The sequence below is a fragment of the Parasteatoda tepidariorum genome, chromosome 3, assembly GCF_982258835.1.
Source record: "Parasteatoda tepidariorum strain Cologne lab strain chromosome 3, Ptep-v5.0, whole genome shotgun sequence".
NCBI classification, from domain to species: domain Eukaryota; kingdom Metazoa; phylum Arthropoda; class Arachnida; order Araneae; family Theridiidae; genus Parasteatoda; species Parasteatoda tepidariorum.
Window position 1 is genome coordinate 97030596 of NC_141757.1, and position 18153 is coordinate 97048748.

The following is an 18153-nucleotide window of genomic DNA, read 5'->3' on the forward strand; positions in this document are numbered from 1 at the left end:
TTATCCATATTAAATCTTCCCCGTCCTTCGTTGAATGGAACGCTTGTTAATTTCCAGAAGTCTAATGTTTGATTACCCTTAAATCCATTTTTCATTTATGCATTTTTAACAAACAATCGAGATATTTTTTAACGCTAAATTAAATAGTACTAATCCAGAGACGATGGATGTGACTAATAGTTTAGAAATTATAAGATTTTCATGTACAAAAAGTTCGTAAGTATACCTAATTATGCATGTGTTATTGCTAACTAAATAAGTGGAGTATTGTTTTCTCGATATTATTTTAAGTTGGATCGAATGAGACTATCAACGAGTCAATAGAACGAATAGTTTAAAAGTTGCAAGCCGTTTTATGCGTAAAAAGAGCTATATTTGTCATGGTTCACACTTTTTACTTTGATACCTGGGAACTATCTGAACATGTAAGGTACATTTTCCGATAAAATTTTTCTTTACAGGATTGAATGAGATATAATTCGAAATCATATGAATAGTTTTGAAGTTACAAAATTTCCTTCATAATAAATGCCATTCAGAGGTGATACATTTTGTATGTATGAAAAAATCATTTAAACTTTTAAAATATATGCCTTTTTGATTTGTTTTTGGTCTTATTCGATTGAACGAAAAAAATACATAGGAAGCAATAACGCGCTTGTTTGTATAGCAATGCAAATAAGTGCAAGTACAAAATTGTACTTTTTGTATACAAAACGCTTAAAACTTTTAAACTATTATTACGATCGTCTCGGGATTGGCCTCATATAATTTAGCGTAGGTAAATAACATCAGAAAATTTACCTTACATGGTCAGATAGTTCCTGGATATCAATTTTAATTGTTCGTTTAAGTCGCATTAAAAGAATTACTGTTTATTCACAAAACTGTTGCACCTTCCGATCTATATTTATTCCATTAACTCGTGTGTAATCTCATTTCCGTAAAAGCATACAGAGTGTTTTATGCTTAAGATCTTTCTAACTTCTGAACTACTTAACACCTTCCGAACTATACTTGTTCTATTAACACTGCATAGTTTCAATTTCGTAAAAGCATACATAGTAATTAGTACATAGTAATAATTTTTTCGTAAAAGAATACATAGGAAAAAAATTTCTTACTTGTTTAAATAGCAATATCAGTTGCGTAAAAAGGTACAAGTGCAAATTTGTACTTTTTATGCTTAAGATCTTTATAACTTCTAAACTATTACACACCTTCCGAACTATACTTGTTCTATTAACTCGAGCATAGTTTCAATTCCGTAAAAGCATACATAGTAATTAGTACATAGTAATTAATTTTTCGTAAAATAATACATAGTAATTAATTTTTCGTAAAATAATACAGAGGAAAAAATTGTCTTACTTGTTTAAATAGCAATATCAGTTGCATAAATGGGTACAAGGGCAAATTTGTACTTTTTATGCTTAAGATCCTTATAACTTCTAAAGTATTATTGCTATTGTCTCAGAGTAGTCTCATTCAATTCAAAGGAAAAACATAAGTTAGAAAATATGCTTCATTTGTCTGTCAAGACGACATTTAATTCTCCCACTCAAAAAAGAGGGGAAGCGTACAGAAGAAAGTAGGGGGGAGTTTTCGAGTATCTTTTGTAATAATATAACAGAGCTTTCTATGAAAAAAAAATCTTAGGCATTATTTTTTTCCGACGAAAGAGTATAATTTTACTGGGCTATAAGGTTGAAAATTAAATTTAGTTTTAAATTTATTAATACTCTACTAAGTTTTAAATATTTAAACGCAAACAATGTATATTTAGAATACATAGAGAGAGTATAAGTATTAGATTAATTTTTAATTTAACATCATATTTAACAATTTTGAAGTTCTGAACACCCCCCATGGAAAAGTTATACCTACTTGCTTGGTTAAATCTATTCTACTGATTAGGAAAATGTTTTTACAAAGAGATTTTAACAAATGATTAAATGGAAGTTAAACAAGCATATCCAAAGACTGGAATCAACTTTTTTATGCTGCTGAGAATGGTTTAAAGTAACAAATACGACAGATATCAAAATGGTTAACATTCAATTTATATAATGGAATGAGGAGTACAATTAGTAAGCAATTCTCAGTGCTTAAAGAAAATAATATTAGCTTCGTTTCGTATCTCTGAATTCGGTGCTTTCATTAAAGTCCTAGTTGTGTAAAACAGTTTCTAGTTCATTTTATTATTTAAAGTAGCATTATAAAAAATTGATGAAAATTAGTATTTCAATATAACGATAAAATGATGAATACAAAGAATAAGCAAATTTCAGTAATTGATATAATTTGAAATAAGTTTCATTTTGTAAAATATCATTCAGTGCTTTAATCAAAATAATTATTATATGATACACTCTGTATTTCCATTTGTTCACGTTCAAAACCACGCTTCCAATTGTTTTCATTACATTAAATATACCAGCTCTTCAAAGTGATATAAAACAGTGCTTAATTTCAACGTTGTGACAACGAGCACAGTTAAAAAGCTGCATTCTGAACTTGATACAGGTGAAATTATCCTTCATTTGTATGATTGAATTCAGTGATTTCTTCAGAACCATAATTATGTGAAGCAGTTTCTGATTCCCTTTCGTCGTTTTCAAAGCCAGGTTTCTTATATCGATTAGTTATTTTAAACTTAAGAATTTCATAAATCAGTACGATTGTAGAAATGCTATATCCAATGCCCAATAATATAAACGTTCCCTGCAGATCCATCAAACCAAGAGCCCTAACTTCTTCTTCATCAAGCGCAATATCCTTAGTATCATGTAAACGAAAATTGAACACGAAATGATCTAAGTCCTTCTCATAAATACCGTGCTCCACCAATCTGGTTAAAATGTTGTCAAACTTCTTGTGAAGTGGAAAACTTTTAGATAAAAGAGCGCAAAGATTGGCCAAATAAATATAATCTTTAGAAATCACCATCTCGGGGTGGGTAGTACCAAAAAGTTTTGTATGAACCACAGAACTTGTGACTGCATAGTCGTTTTTGAGATAAGATGCAAAATTATCTTTGGTTAGAGGCAGAATCCAGTTATGTTCTTGTATGATGTCTGCTAGCCGATTATATGTTTCGAGAGGACTTTGTCTCATATTTTCCAAATACATCCTCATTTCTGAATCCACCATCACCCTATGTTTTCCTGCTTTAACAGCCTCTAGTAACTTGTCATCTGTATCAAGAGATGGTGGTCGTCTGGGCATCATCATGATGCCGAGGATTACAGCCATGTATGCTAATGTGAGAAACAGGGAAATTATATTCCAAAATATGCATAACAGTTCTTGCGAATATGTTTTCTCGATTTTTACTACAGGCTCTTGCAGTAGTAGTTCCCCAACTCTGCTAAAACAATGATCAGCAAACGAGTATTTTTTTCCATGTATCCAATAGGAGACAAAAGCAACGATAATAATAGAGATTAGAATGGTTAACCACAAGTTCGCGTCAAATATCTTAATTATCGTGTCATTTTTTATTACTGGATCTGGCAACTTCGTGATGAAGCGAACGTACTCCGTTCTATAAGAAACCGACGTATAAGAGAAAAGATTACTCCAATAATTTTGAAGCATTGCTGACATTGCAACATCGGTTTCGTTCTTTTGTACCATGCCTGGACAACCAGTCCAAGAACCATCTTCCAATCTGACGCCAAAACCATCATCATTTGGGATGAAATAATCAAATTCTACTCCTAAGTTCTCGGCTATAGCTTGAACAAAGGGGCCTTCAAGACCCCCGAACCCTGGTTTTGGACCTGGATATCTGACACTCGCGTCTACTAAAAATTGTTTCTCATGAATGCACATTCTGTATCTTGCTCCATTTCCTGGAAATGTGATTATCTTTTTTAATGGTGTATGCATTATGTTTGATATTCAATTGAGAAAACTAAACTTTCCGTTTTCCAGTAAAGTTTTTTTCCGAAATGAATTGAATGCGTAACAGAGAATGCTCCAAATCAGAATGTCTTAAGCGTAAAATTCCTAAGCATCATCAGAGTATCCTTAAGCATCTATACCGTTTTAAAAGTTGGACGAAACATAACTGTTTTTACGCATATCAATAATTTATTTCCCTTTTTTTCCAGAAAAACAAATCGTTGGTGAGATTTTAATAACTGTTATTTGTTTTATTCTAGTTTAAACACCGTTTTCCAAGCAAGCAAATTTCCTTTACACGAATTAGATTGCTATTCTTATATTAGCATATAAATTGTGAGTTTATTCGAAATGAAAAATATTTTACAGATGAATAGCGATATCTTTGTTTACTTTAAAACACGCGTACCATGCTATATGAAAAATCAATCTTAAAATGCTCCGTGTCTATACCCAAGCAGCACACAACATTCGATTATATCGCAATTTCAGAAAATAGTTTGTATAGTTTTAGAATGTTAGCATATTAAAAGCAGCTAATGTTGTATGAATTTCAGTTACATTAGTTTATAACTCAGGAAAGCGTATGCATAATAATTGTGTAGAGTGGTTTTGATGCTAAATAACATATTTCTTTTATTTCATGTTACAGAATTGTGTGTTATTAGAAATCTTTTTTGGTGAGGTTGAATGCAGATCTGTGTGGTAGTAAAATAATTACGGGAGATATTTTAACTTAATTTTTTTATTGTTATGAATCAGTATTTAATATACATAGAATGACTGGTTTAAATTGTCATTCAGTGTTTTTTTTATTTTTTACCATACTGAATAAAATTATAGCACCGGATTCTGCTGCAATGTTCATTTCTTCTTTTTTACTCTAAATCAGGGTTTCTTAAACTTTTGGTTTTGACAACGCCATTATATTTACGAAACTTTTAGAGAATTTCATAAGCATTGCGCTAGTTTCTTCAATTGTACTGAAGTATAATATTGCAGTTTTTGGCTTTGATTTTCGATTTTAAAACATAGAACAATGTGAAAACTTTAATTTTGTAACAAACTTATATATATATATATATATATATATATATATATATATATATATATATATATATATATATATATATATATATATATATATATATATATATATATATATATATATATATATATATATATATATATATATATATATATATATATATATATATATATATATAATAAGAGAGTGGAATGATAACACATAGCCAATCACAGAAGACTTCTGGTTAGTGACGCACAAAACAGCCAATCAAAGTTGAGAACGCATGTATATGAAAAGGTAATAATTTTTAATAATGCTGTCAAAAAATACAAAATGTAAAATACCTCAAATAAAACTCAGAGGACTTCGAATGAAATAATTAAGAAAACTCTACTATTACGTTTATAAAAAGGAAGATTTATTAACTCAACAACAAAATTATAACACCGCCATTCCCAAAAAAAAAAAAAAAAAAAAAAAAAAGTAACAAATCTCACACTTGTTACGTAAAGCTATAAAAAGACTGAACGATTATTTATGCAAACGATTATATATGATTATTATGAACTAAACTTTATGCAAACGATTATTTATGACGTCATTAGATAAAAGTGTCAACGCAATATTATCCAGTGTTTATTAATAATTTTGAATGGCGATGTAAAAAGGTAGTTGTTCTAAAGTTTTATAATAAAATGTTTTTTTTATAGAACGCAGGGGCCTCCCTGGCCGAACGGTATCGCCGGTCCAAACGCTCTGTTAAGCGTGGAGGTAGCGGGTTCGAATCCCGCCGTAAACCTGGATGTCTTTGTGATGTCTTTCTCTGAATTGTTCTATCTGTATTTTCTACTTGACAATGACTTAAAAGCCTATATTGAGCACACAAGTCAGCAAATGTATGTAATTTCAAAAAACCAATATAGAACGCAGTTATTTATTCTAGAATTCCAATATATTTTAATAGCTTTGATAAATCGGGTAGAGTTATTGGAAGCACGAATCAACACTCTCTCAAAAAACTATTTACATTCCAAATTATCAAAAAATATTGAACAGAGTTTACATTAAAATTTTAACAATTATTTGAGTTAGCAATTAATTTTAACAATTAATTGTTTTTAAACAATTATTTGAGTTAGGCTCTAAAACGCGTGCTTCGGATACGGAGATTAAACTTCGGCTAATGCCCTATAGCAGAGGTGGCGAACCTTTATGCCAACGTGCCATTTTTTACAAAAAATTGTTTAATGAAGTCATAGACGTGCCGTCAAATAATTTTGCCTTCGTGATTATTGGGAAAATAATAATACTAAATACTATCAACTCAAAACTCTTTAATTACATTGAAAAAATATATATTTTGCAATGTCTCAGTTATACGCGTAATTCAACTTAAAGTAACATCAGTGTGACTTCTGTTTTTGCAGATAAGATGACAAATAAATTATATTAGGTTGTAAGATGTTAGTTTACGCAGAACTGTTTATTTTTTCGTCGGTTATTTATTGTTAGCTTGTTTTTTATGGTTATTAATTGCTTTTTTAGCATTAATTGTTAATTTTTTTCATTAATAATTGTTTATTATTTTGCGTGTTTTTTGTGAATTTTAATTTAATTGTTACATATGCTTCATAGTGTAATAGCATTTGAGTAATAACAATTCATAGTGTAATAACAAATGCGATCAGTGGCGTGCCCAAAATATTGTGTCGGGTGCCATAAATGGCACGCGTGCCATTGGTTCGCCATCCCTGCCCTATAGTAATGTGTTAAATAATATTGCTTCCTCGCTTTATACAAGTTTATAATATTGTTTGTACTGAAATTGCTTTATATAAGTTTATAATGTTGATAATAAGTTCCTCTGACATTTTGCAATCCTATCATATTCTCTGTATGTGATGTTGGTGCAGAAAAATTGCCAGCTAATCTCCAGGAAAACGACATTAAGTTTGTTCGCGAAGCGAATGAAGTGAGCAGGGGGCGGAGCCCTCTAGTATGTATATATATATATATATATATATATATATATATATATATATTATATATATATATATATATATATATATATATATATATATATATATATATATATATATATATGGGTCATTCTCACAAAAACAGTCATTTTCATGTCCCCAGTATATTTTATGTTTGTTTTACAACTTACGAAAAAAAAAATTTCAGGGAAAGTGTCCTTCAGAATGCAAGCTAACAAAAGAATAAAAATAAAATTATCAATTTTTATTTTTTATTAATTTTAGGTAATAAAAATATACCAATATGTCATTCCCTCACTTGTCCCCACTGCTGATTTAAAAGAAGAAAAAAATTGTTTCTGAAATAAAAAAATTTTTTTTACAAATTTGTGTTTTTTATTTGAGAATATTGAAATATAGAATTCAGAAAATAAATTTTAAATTTAATTTCTGATAAAAATATTAACACAGCACTATTTTCAACTTTGTCCCCAGTGTTTCGCGTCATTCCCTCACAACAATGTTCTTATCACCTGCAATCATCTTAGAATAAAAATATTTTAATAAAAACTTCAGAAGTTAACAACTGGCATCATAGAACAAAATTGCAGTATGTTATTATCTTCAACTTAAAGAAGCTTTGCTGTGGAATAAATTTGAATGAATCAAACCAGGTAAAATTTTTTACATTTGTCATTCCCTCATGTCGTTTTTTAGAGTAAAATAAAATACAACTTCATCGAGAAAGTGGATAATTATATGTTGCTTTCTTGTATGAATATAATTGTATGTGATTGACTTCAGAAAATAATAAAGCCTAACTGCTATTTTAAAATTTTATTGAATTCGTCATTCCCTCACTAGTGTATAAAGTGAGGGAATGATTCAAGATGAGTATATTATTAAATTTTTTTTTGTTCAATCTTGCCAGCCAATTTTATTTCCCAAACCTGTAAAAACTATTAAATATATAAGACTAAATTATAATAAATATTAGATATACTTAGTATGTTATCATTTACAAACTTTTGGTAGATGTAACTTAGATAAAAACATGTATTAAAATAAAATATCATTCCCTCACTATTAGTGTCAGTCCCTCACTTTTTAAATAGTGAAAATAATTAATTTACTTATTAATTAATTTGAAAAACAAATTAATAAATTGATTTATTAAACTAATTAATTTATTTATTAAATTAATTAATTAATTATTATTTATTATAAATTAATAATTATAAATTAATTATTTAAAAAATTAATTAATTTAAATATTAAGTATAATTTATAGGATATATACTTTCTTTATAATGCCATTACATATTTCTATTAATATAGAAAGTTTCAGAGATTTTTATTCACTTTACTTTTTTGGGATTTTATGAACTGAAAAATTACAGTTTTCGTGAGAATGACCCATATAAATATATATATATATATATATACATATATATATATATATATATATATATATATATATATATATATATATATATATATATATATATATATATATATATATATATATATATATATATATATATATATATATATATATATATATATATATATATATATATATATATATGTAATACAAGAAGTAAATACTTTTGTATTAATAAAAGAATTAAAACTCTTTCGTTTTCATAAAATGTCTTTGTTAAAGAATAAGCGTAGAGAGATTCTATTTTGGGAATTCAAGGCTGAAAACATACCAATGAAATATAAATAGATTTATATTTCAAGGGAAGAGTTATTTTTAGAATCGTTCCCTCGTTCACTTCCATATAAGGAAGCAGAAATGATTTTCCTTAATGCGTAAGGATACAAGGAATGTACGAATGTGCCTTTTTACTTCAAATCTATGTGGGTATAAAACGTAAGAGCGCATAGTTTTGCGTGTCCTTTTCATCATAATGTGATCCTGATAAGCTGTGCCGGAATTGTCCGGAGTCTTGTCCATTCCCCTCCCGTAGGGAACTTGGACGTCCACTGTTAGCAATGCCAGCCTACATTTAATAAACCTGTTTAGAACGTCTGATGGCTTATGACTGCAATTATTTCAAGCTAAATACAACACTGATAACAGGGTTGGAGCCCTGTTATTACAAGTCGGCAGCATAGTTGCTTGCTGAGGAAATCTTTGACCGGCTGTGACTGCTACGTTGAAATTTTCCATCAACCCCGGAGGAGAAAAAAATCGGCAGTGAAAAAAACGTTGAAGGAAGGAAGGATGGCGATTTTCCACCCGTACTACTGGTACCTCGTTGCGCCTGAAATGCTGGAGAGTGTCCCCTGAAACCAGTGAAAGTATCCCATCCGATGACCCTACAGTGTCCCATCCACATATATGGCAACGTTACTTTCAAAAAGTAACGAGTAAAAGTACAAGTATTTTTAAAAAATGTAACGAGTAAAAAGTAAAAAGTTCTTATTTTAAAAAGTAACGAGTAAAAAGTACAAGTAAAAGTACAAGTTCTAAACAAAAAAAGTAACGATTTAAAAGTACATTTCTAGGAAATCGAAAATTCAAAGTAATCTAAAATTTTATATTCTTATGTTCTTCAATGTTTTTGCAAAATTGGTTTTATTTATTTAATTATTTTTAATTTTGAAAGTTGCGGACATTAATTTATTTTTCAGTTCGGAGGAATATTATAATATAATTTTATGAACTAATCGTATAATATAATTTTAAAATCAAATATAATTTTAATATCAAACTTTTAATGGATTTGCACGAAAAAGAAATTTTATCTATTGATTTTAATTTTTAGTTTATTTTTTTTATTTATTTAAATTGCCATTGATTTAAAATTGTTTTACTCTATAGAAACGCGTTTTAAAAGCACAAACATAAACAAAGCAAGCACGGGGTTTCAGATAGCTTTGTGATCTTTGAGCTAGTAAAAAATAATTGAATGTGCAGTATAAGTTGAAACAGAACAGTCTTCAGTTTTATTTGTAGCAATGGCTAATGCTGAAGTCATGCGAGAAAATCATTTTCCGAACATTTCTGCCAAACGGAATAATTAAAATTTGCAAACGAATTTTAGTATCAGCGGCTAAATTAATAAACTGCTGTTTGTAGAAAATGCAACACCATGAAGGAATCATCAGAATCAAATGAAATTCGCAGCAAATGTCAATTATAGGATATTATGCAAATTAATAAAGTTTCAGAGCCATCGCGCGTGCGTGGCGCGCGCAGCGCCCTCTGAATTGATGCTGAAAGCGTATAAATAAAGTGCTGTAGCGGGACGTTGAAAATAGTCTATGATTATTTGTTAGTGGCAAACGTTTAGTGAGACCTGAGTATGCCTCCACGACGGAAGAATAAGAAATTCAAGCAACTTACGGAGTTTGAACGAGGGAGGATAATCGGCCTTCGAGAAGGAGGATTTTCCTATCGCGCAATAGCAGCTCGTATGCAGCGGAACAGTTCCACAGTGATGCGAGTTTGGAAGCAGTGGACCGACGAGCACCGAACAACTCGAAAAACAGGCACTGGACGACAGAAGGTGACGTCAGAGCGCGATGATCGACACCTGCTCCGCATGGCGGTGAATGATCGCACAGCTTCCTCCAGGCAGCTGGCAGCACATTGGTCTACTGCTACAGGTGTACAATTGTCGGCTTCGTCAATTCGTCGTCGTCTGCTGCGCCGTGGATTGCGTGCAAGGGTGCCATTATACAGGATTCCCCTCACGGCGGATCATCCACGGCTGCGTCGGCAGTGGGCTCTTGAGCACAGAGACTGGCGAGCTGATTGGCACCAAGTTGTCTTTTCAGATGAATCACGCTTCAATTTGTGGACCCATGATGGCCGTGTTCGTGTTAGACGTTATGCCGGTCAACGCTGCCTTCCTGAGTGTATTATTGAACGACATAGTGGTCGAACACCCGGAGTTATGGTCTGGGGTGCGATTTCGTATCATGGACGATCCAATTTGATACGAATTGAGGGTAATCTCAATAGCAACAGATACGTCCGTGAAGTGCTACAGCCCGAAGTCGTTCCTTTCCTTCAAGGCATCCCTGGAGCTATCTTTCAGCAGGATAATGCACGCCCACATGTTGCGCGGACTGTTAGAGACTTCTGTTCAGCACAACGCATGCAACTTCTTCCTTGGCCTGCTTATTCGCCGGATATGTCGCCTATTGAGCACGTGTGGGATATGGTTGGTCGGCGTCTCACTCGTGATCCGCGTCCTGCAGTTTCCAAAGACGAACTTTGGTTGCGCATACAAGCGATATGGAATTCTCTTCCTCAAGCAGATATTCAACATCTGTTTGACTCCATGCCACGTCGTATAGCAGCACTTATTGCAGCGCGTGGTGGCTGCACCAAATACTGATTTCGGACGCTTAATTTGTTTCTTTTGTTTTGAAAATTTCATCATTTATTTGTATCAGTACAAGTCGTTTCTGCATTAAATTTCATTTGATTCTGATGATTCTTTCATGGTGTTGCATTTTCTACAAACAGCAGTTTACCTTCGAGTTTTCAAGAGTTAAAATAGTAATTATAATAGTTTTCAGTAGTACAAATAGTTCTGAAGTTCTTAGAGATTTGACTGAGCGTTGTTTGACTAGGTCGGGCATAAACATAATTCTAGTAAAAAATTTACTAGGTAAAAATGTATTTAGTAAAAAATTTACTAGTTTAATATTATATAATATAATAATATTTTATAACTAACTAGTAAAAAATTTACTAGTTAGTTATAAAATATTATTTTATCTATTAAGACAAAAATGTGTTATTAGTGAGTTCAAAAAGAAAATTGAAAAACGTAATAACAAAATCCAACATTTTTTATTTAAAATGTATTAAACAGGAGCATAAAACTCGAAAATGAATAAAATGAATGAAAATAACTTCCTAATTAATATTTTTATTCATTTTGCAAAATAATTGCATTTCGGCAGCATTTTTTTTTTTTTTTTAAATTTTTTTTTTAGAAAGCTCACCGAGTTTTATAAAAAAGTAACGATTTCATTCGACATTTCCGTTACAAATACTTGTACTTTTTCCCAAAAAAAGTAACGAAAGTACAAGTAAAAGTACTAAATTTAAAAAGTAACGAAGTACAAGTAAAAGTACGTACTTTTTACTTGTACCGGCGGTACAAGTAACGAAAGTAAAAGTACTGCCATATATGATAAATTGTGAGTTTATTCGAAATGAAAAATATTTTACAGATGAATAGCGATATCTTTGTTTACTTTAAAACACGCGCACCATGCTATATGAAAAATCAATCTTAAAATGCTCCGTGTCTATACCCAAGCAGCACACAACATTCGATTACATCGCAATTTCAGAAAATAGTTTGCATAGTTTTAGAATGTTAGCATATTAAAAGCAGCTAATGTTGTAAGAATTTCAGTTACATTAGTTTATAACTCAGGAAAGCGTATGCATAATAATTGTGTAGAGTGGTTTTGATGCTAAATAACATATTTCTTTTATTTCATGTTACAGAATTGTGTGTTATTAGAAATCTTTTTTGTTGAGGTTGAATGCAGATCTGTGTGATAGTAAAATAATTACGGGAGATATTTTAACTTAATTTTTTTATTGTTATGAATCAGTATTTAATATACATAGAATGACTGGTTTAAATTGTAATTCAGTGTTTTTTTATTTTTTACCATACTGAATAAAATTATAGCACCGGATTCTGCTGCAATGTTCATTTCTTCTTTTTTACTCTAAATCAGGGTTTCTTAAACTTTTGGTTTTGGCAACGCCATTATATTTACGAAACTTTTAGAGAATTTCATAAGCATTGCGCTAGTTTCTTCAATTGTACTGAAGTATAATATTGCAGTTTTTGGCTTTGATTTTCGATTTTAAAACATAGAACAATGTGAAAACTTTAATTATGTAACAAACTTAAATATATATATATATATATATATATATATATATATATATATATATATATATATATATATATATATATATATATATATATATATATATATATATATATATATATATATATATATATATATATATATATATATATATATATATATATATATATATATATGTAACATAAAAAGCTTCAATTAATCTTTTTATGTTAGTTTCTTTGCTATCGAACTATTCCTAATTAATTATTCTATTTGAAATACTTTCTCACACTTTTAAAAGCCACATCCTGTTCTTAAATCTATTTTTGGCTCAACTATGCATTTAATTAAGAGCAGGACATTTTTCCCTTTGCTCTTGTGTGGGAAACGTTCGATCTATTTCATAAACCAATAGCAACTACTAAGATTTCCCTCTTTCCCTAAATTAAGACATTTTACGGATTTTACTTTGCAAGATTTTCCCTAACATATAACCAAGGAGCGCAACTTTTCGTGTGCACTTTTACTCATTCTCATGACTGCTCTTGTCTAATAATTAATAAATAAATTTTGTACCCTCCTTCCCGACCTATGACCTGTTTTAATCCTTCCACTCGGCAACGACGTTATAAGTCGCCAGGATTGAACGGTCGGGAAGGGGTACAGTTCGTACGGTACATTAAAGATATTAAATATCTCATTTGAAAATAAATAAATCAACTTCGGAAGAGGGTACATCAAAAATATGGAATAACTTCAAATCATTTATTCAAATGGACATTTGGTAAATAAGCAGTCAAATTCTTCTACAAGTAATGGCAATTAATGATTCAATCGAGTATCTTCATCAAAAAAAATAAACTCTTCAAAACTTTTTGTTTATTATAAATGATACCTACGCACAGTGGAACAAAACGATCATCGGTTTTCCATATGTCTATGCTGCATATTTTGTCTACGTTCCTGAGACTACTAGAAAGCTGAGCTTCAATTTCCTTCCTTGGACTAAAAAGAAAAACTGCATCGAACTCCTGATAATTAAAATGTTTTTATTGAAACCCTATCCCTTGGAGATAGCGTTGATTTTGCCATTAAGTGCTGAGCTGGATCTTATCGTCGATGAATTGTTTTCACACCCCGGATTGGTTTACGATGGTCTCCTTAGATGTTCGACATTCAAAAGAAAAATAAGCTTCAATTTCTCCGTCACTATTGGTGTTAATTTACGATTCATCTTAACGAAGAAACAAATTTTTTCCCTAGCAGCTCTCGTCTTTGGTTTTGGAATTGTGTTCACGGAATTTCAGCGCACTCTCATCTCTGATGTTGTGATTTTCAAAATATCTTGGACTAATTCGAACTTTTTCACGTATCCTTTGAGTTTATTATTTTTTTTACAATTCTCATAAAACAATTTCTTGAATTTGTATTGATTATTATTTTAAATTTTTTTCTTCTCATTCTTGATGTTTCAATTGAAAAATTATTTTTTATACATTAATCGTATTTACTGTTGAAATTTTTTTTCTTGAAATTTTTATTTTCAGTGAATTGATTGTCATAAGAAATGTTTCGAGAAATTATTTTCAAACTTATTGTTTTATGTGTTACAGCTTCTATGATTTTTTGAGTAGTAGAAATTATATTTTTGTTTTACAGTGATTAGGATTAAGATGAAAATGCCATTTAAATTTTTTCTCTTCGTAATGCAACTGCAATAGTTATTGTAATTCAATTTTAATATATGAATGCAATTACGGTGTGGCAAAAATTAAGTCAAGAAATGTTAAAACTAATACAAATAGTTTGGAAAAATGAATAAAATACTTGCTGTTAGAATTTAAAGTGAAGTACAACCAGACATTAATGCTTTAGTCCAACGTTGGTAATTAGTTGTAGCTCAGACATTTCCATAGACAAACAACATAAAGATAGGAAAATGATCAAACAAAAATTGAAAAGTATTAGTAACCAAATTCACTTCAAAAACACGTAAGAAATAGAAATAAAATATTTGAATTTCCTAATTGTGACAAATTAAATTATCGATTAAGATCTCTGCACAAAAATTACTTTAAAAAATATCCGAACTAAAATTTTGAAAATAAAAAAATTATGTCCAAAAAGAAAGAATGAAAGATATAAATGAAAAAAATAAAAGGTAATTTGCAAATAAACCAAACTTGCACTTCAGATTAAAAATAAGGAAAATAGCTAGATCAGTCAAAAATTAAAAACTGATTTACCTTAATACCATATTAAAATTGAAAGCTTGTTTTGGATTTCAATTAGTGATTATATGTTAAACGGGTTGTAATGTAAAATCTGAGAAGACTGATCACCTTTTCTGATTATAAAAGCAATTTGTCTGTACACATATTTCCTGAAATCCGGGTTAATAATTGCAATAAAAATACCAAGAAAGAAAATAAAAGTACAAATAAAAAAATATAAAGAAAGTAGAAAGAAAAGAAAAGGAAAAGAAAAAATTTTACAGAAGGCATATTTTGGACATAAAGAAAAAAAAAAGAATTTTTTTTCGGATAGTTAGCTATTAAAGTGATAAATATGTAAGGTAAATAATAGATAAAGTGAAATAAAGACAATCTTGGTCTTCAGAATAACAACCACTGTGTCATTTTTTTTTATTTTTTTTTCAAACAAGGTAAACAATACTCAAGTCTAATTCCAGATTGAAATTTTTCTTGTAAAAATGTTTTTTGTGTTTTACATTTTAAATTACGCATTTTTAGCAAATGTTTATAAATTTTTATCATGATTGAAGAGTTAACTAATAGTGTTTTTATGAAGAATACTTCTTATAGTGAAAAAGCTGTGTCGTGATTTTTAAACAAAAGACCTTTGAAACTGAAAAAACTGTTAAGTCAAAAAAACTGTTGAAAATGAAAATTTTAAATTTGCTGATAAAGCTACTACAGATTTTCAATTGTGTTAAAATTTTTACAATGAGAACATATGTAAATGTATTATAATTTATATTACTTTTATATAATGTTAGCATTACAAATTTGATTTTTTTTTCATTTTAATTATACTTCTACCATAGGGAAGATTTTGCAAATAGATAATTTTGAAATTTTTGGTTTGTAACTAAACATTTTTGACGAGGGGGGATGTAACATAAAAAGCTTCAATTAATCTTTTTATGTTAGTTTCTTTGCTATCGAACTATTCCTAATTAATTATTCTATTTGGAATACTTTCTCACACTTTTAAAAGCCACATCCTGTCCTTAAATCTATTTTTGGCTCAACTATGCATTTAATTAAGAGCAGGACATTTTTCCCTTTGCTCTTGTGTGGGAAACGTTCGATCTATTTCATAAACCAATAGCAACTACTAAGATTTCCCTCTTTCCCTAAATTAAGACATTTTACGGATTTTACTTTGCAAGATTTTCCCTAACATATAACCAAGGAGCGCAACTTTTCGTGTGCACTTTTACTCATTCTCATGACTGCTCTTGTCTAATAATTAATAAATAAATTTTGTACCCTCCTTCCCGACCTATGACCTGTTTTAATCCTTCCACTCGGCAACGACGTTATATATATATATATATATATATAATATATATATATATATATATACATATATATATATATATATATATATATATATATATATATATATATATATATATATATATATATATATATATATATATATATATATATATATATATATATATAAAAGTTCAAAATGAAGAATAAAACAAAGAAAAATTATAGACATATGAAAAAAAGGGGGTGGGAAATAATAAGTAAAAAAATAACAAACAACATATTATTTAAAAAAAAATATATATATATATATATATATATATATACGAAATATTAGTTAAAAAACCTGAAAAAAAGCCGGAAAAAAAAGATATAATCTTTTCTTCAGCCCACACGATTATATCCGCAAAACAGAGTGCTTTCTGATATTGTATCAATAAAGCCAAAGCAAAATATATTAATACAATAGTGTGAGGAGCACTCAAAAAAATTTTTATAAAATAACTACATAAAAATAGATCATAAAAAGTAAAAATAACATGTAAAAACAGATAATAAAATAAAAGAAAAAGAAAAAACATTAAAAAGGGGGGACTATAAAGCGAGTAGCAAAATCATAACAACTTACATGGACAGATATTTTTCAAGAATGATTTAAAAATGTTTTCGCAGAAAGATTGCCAGATTACAAAATATGAAAACAAAAGATGAAAGCAAAAGCGCAAACTGAGTGTAACAAGAGGGTTTTAAAGTGTCGTTCTTACTGCACTGCTGAAGTGATTTGTTATTCTGAGTTTTGATTTGTTAGTTAGCAAGGATGGTCCCGAAATGGATGTGCGCAAGGTAATATTATACTGGATAATTTTAAAAGTTGATCATAAATAGTTTTAGAAGAAAGATGTTTATTTAAGAAAAATATAAAATGGAAAAGAGAAACATAAATTGCCTGCTTTGCAAATAATTTTAGCCGCGGATTTGCACGATATGGATTAGCACATAGAAAAATTATTTAAATTATCAAAGAAAGAATTTTAATAGATAATTTTAACACGGATTTGCCCGAAATGGATTTGCACATGGAAAAATTAACAAAGAAAAAAAAATTTTTAGCAGATAATTTTAACCACGGATTTGCCCGAAATGGATTTGCACATGGAAAATTGTATAAATTAATAAAGAAATTTTAAGCAAACAATTTTATCCACGGATTTGCCCGAAATGGATTTGCACATGGAAAAACTGTATAGATTAACAAGGGAAATTATTTAGCAAAGGAATTTTTAGCAAACAATTTTATCCATGGATTTGCCCGAAATGGATTTGCACATGGAAAAACTGTATAGATTAACAAAGGAAATTATTTAGTAAAAGAATTTTTGGTAAATAATTCTAACCACGGATTTGCCCGAAATGGATTTGCACATGGAAAAATTATATAAATTAACAAAGAAATTATTTAGTAAATAATTTTGGCAATGAATTTTGGCCTGAAATGGATTTGCACATGGGAAAATCATAAAAATTAACAAAAAAAATGTTTAGAAAATATATCCACCAAAATATACGATTAATTCAATGATTTTATATAAAATTTTATTACATTAGTTGGGTATCCATTGTTTTTTATCAGATTTTGAAAGAGTTTATCGATTTGTTTTTTGGATAAATAAATATTACTACATATTCTTTTAATTCTGTTCATTTCATTAAAAGTGGTATTTAAATAGATGCTCCTAGAAACATTAGAATTCCAAGTAACTAGTTTATTAATATTAAAATTAAAATCATTTCTTTTATCGTATAAATCAACAAAGCAGCTATTTTCAACTTTCATAATTCCCAAATC

The 18153-nt window shown here is 29.2% G+C and overlaps 1 protein-coding gene across 1 annotated transcript; it reads right to left on the reverse strand.

The window, feature by feature from the left end:
- Nucleotides 1–2532: 2532 nt before the first annotated feature.
- Nucleotides 2533–3894, reverse strand: LOC147814089 (putative glutamate receptor). The gene has a single exon (XM_087160195.1). The coding sequence runs from the start codon at nucleotides 3892–3894 to the stop codon at nucleotides 2533–2535; it is 1362 nt and encodes a 453-aa protein (XP_087016321.1).
- Nucleotides 3895–18153: the final 14259 nt, after the last annotated feature.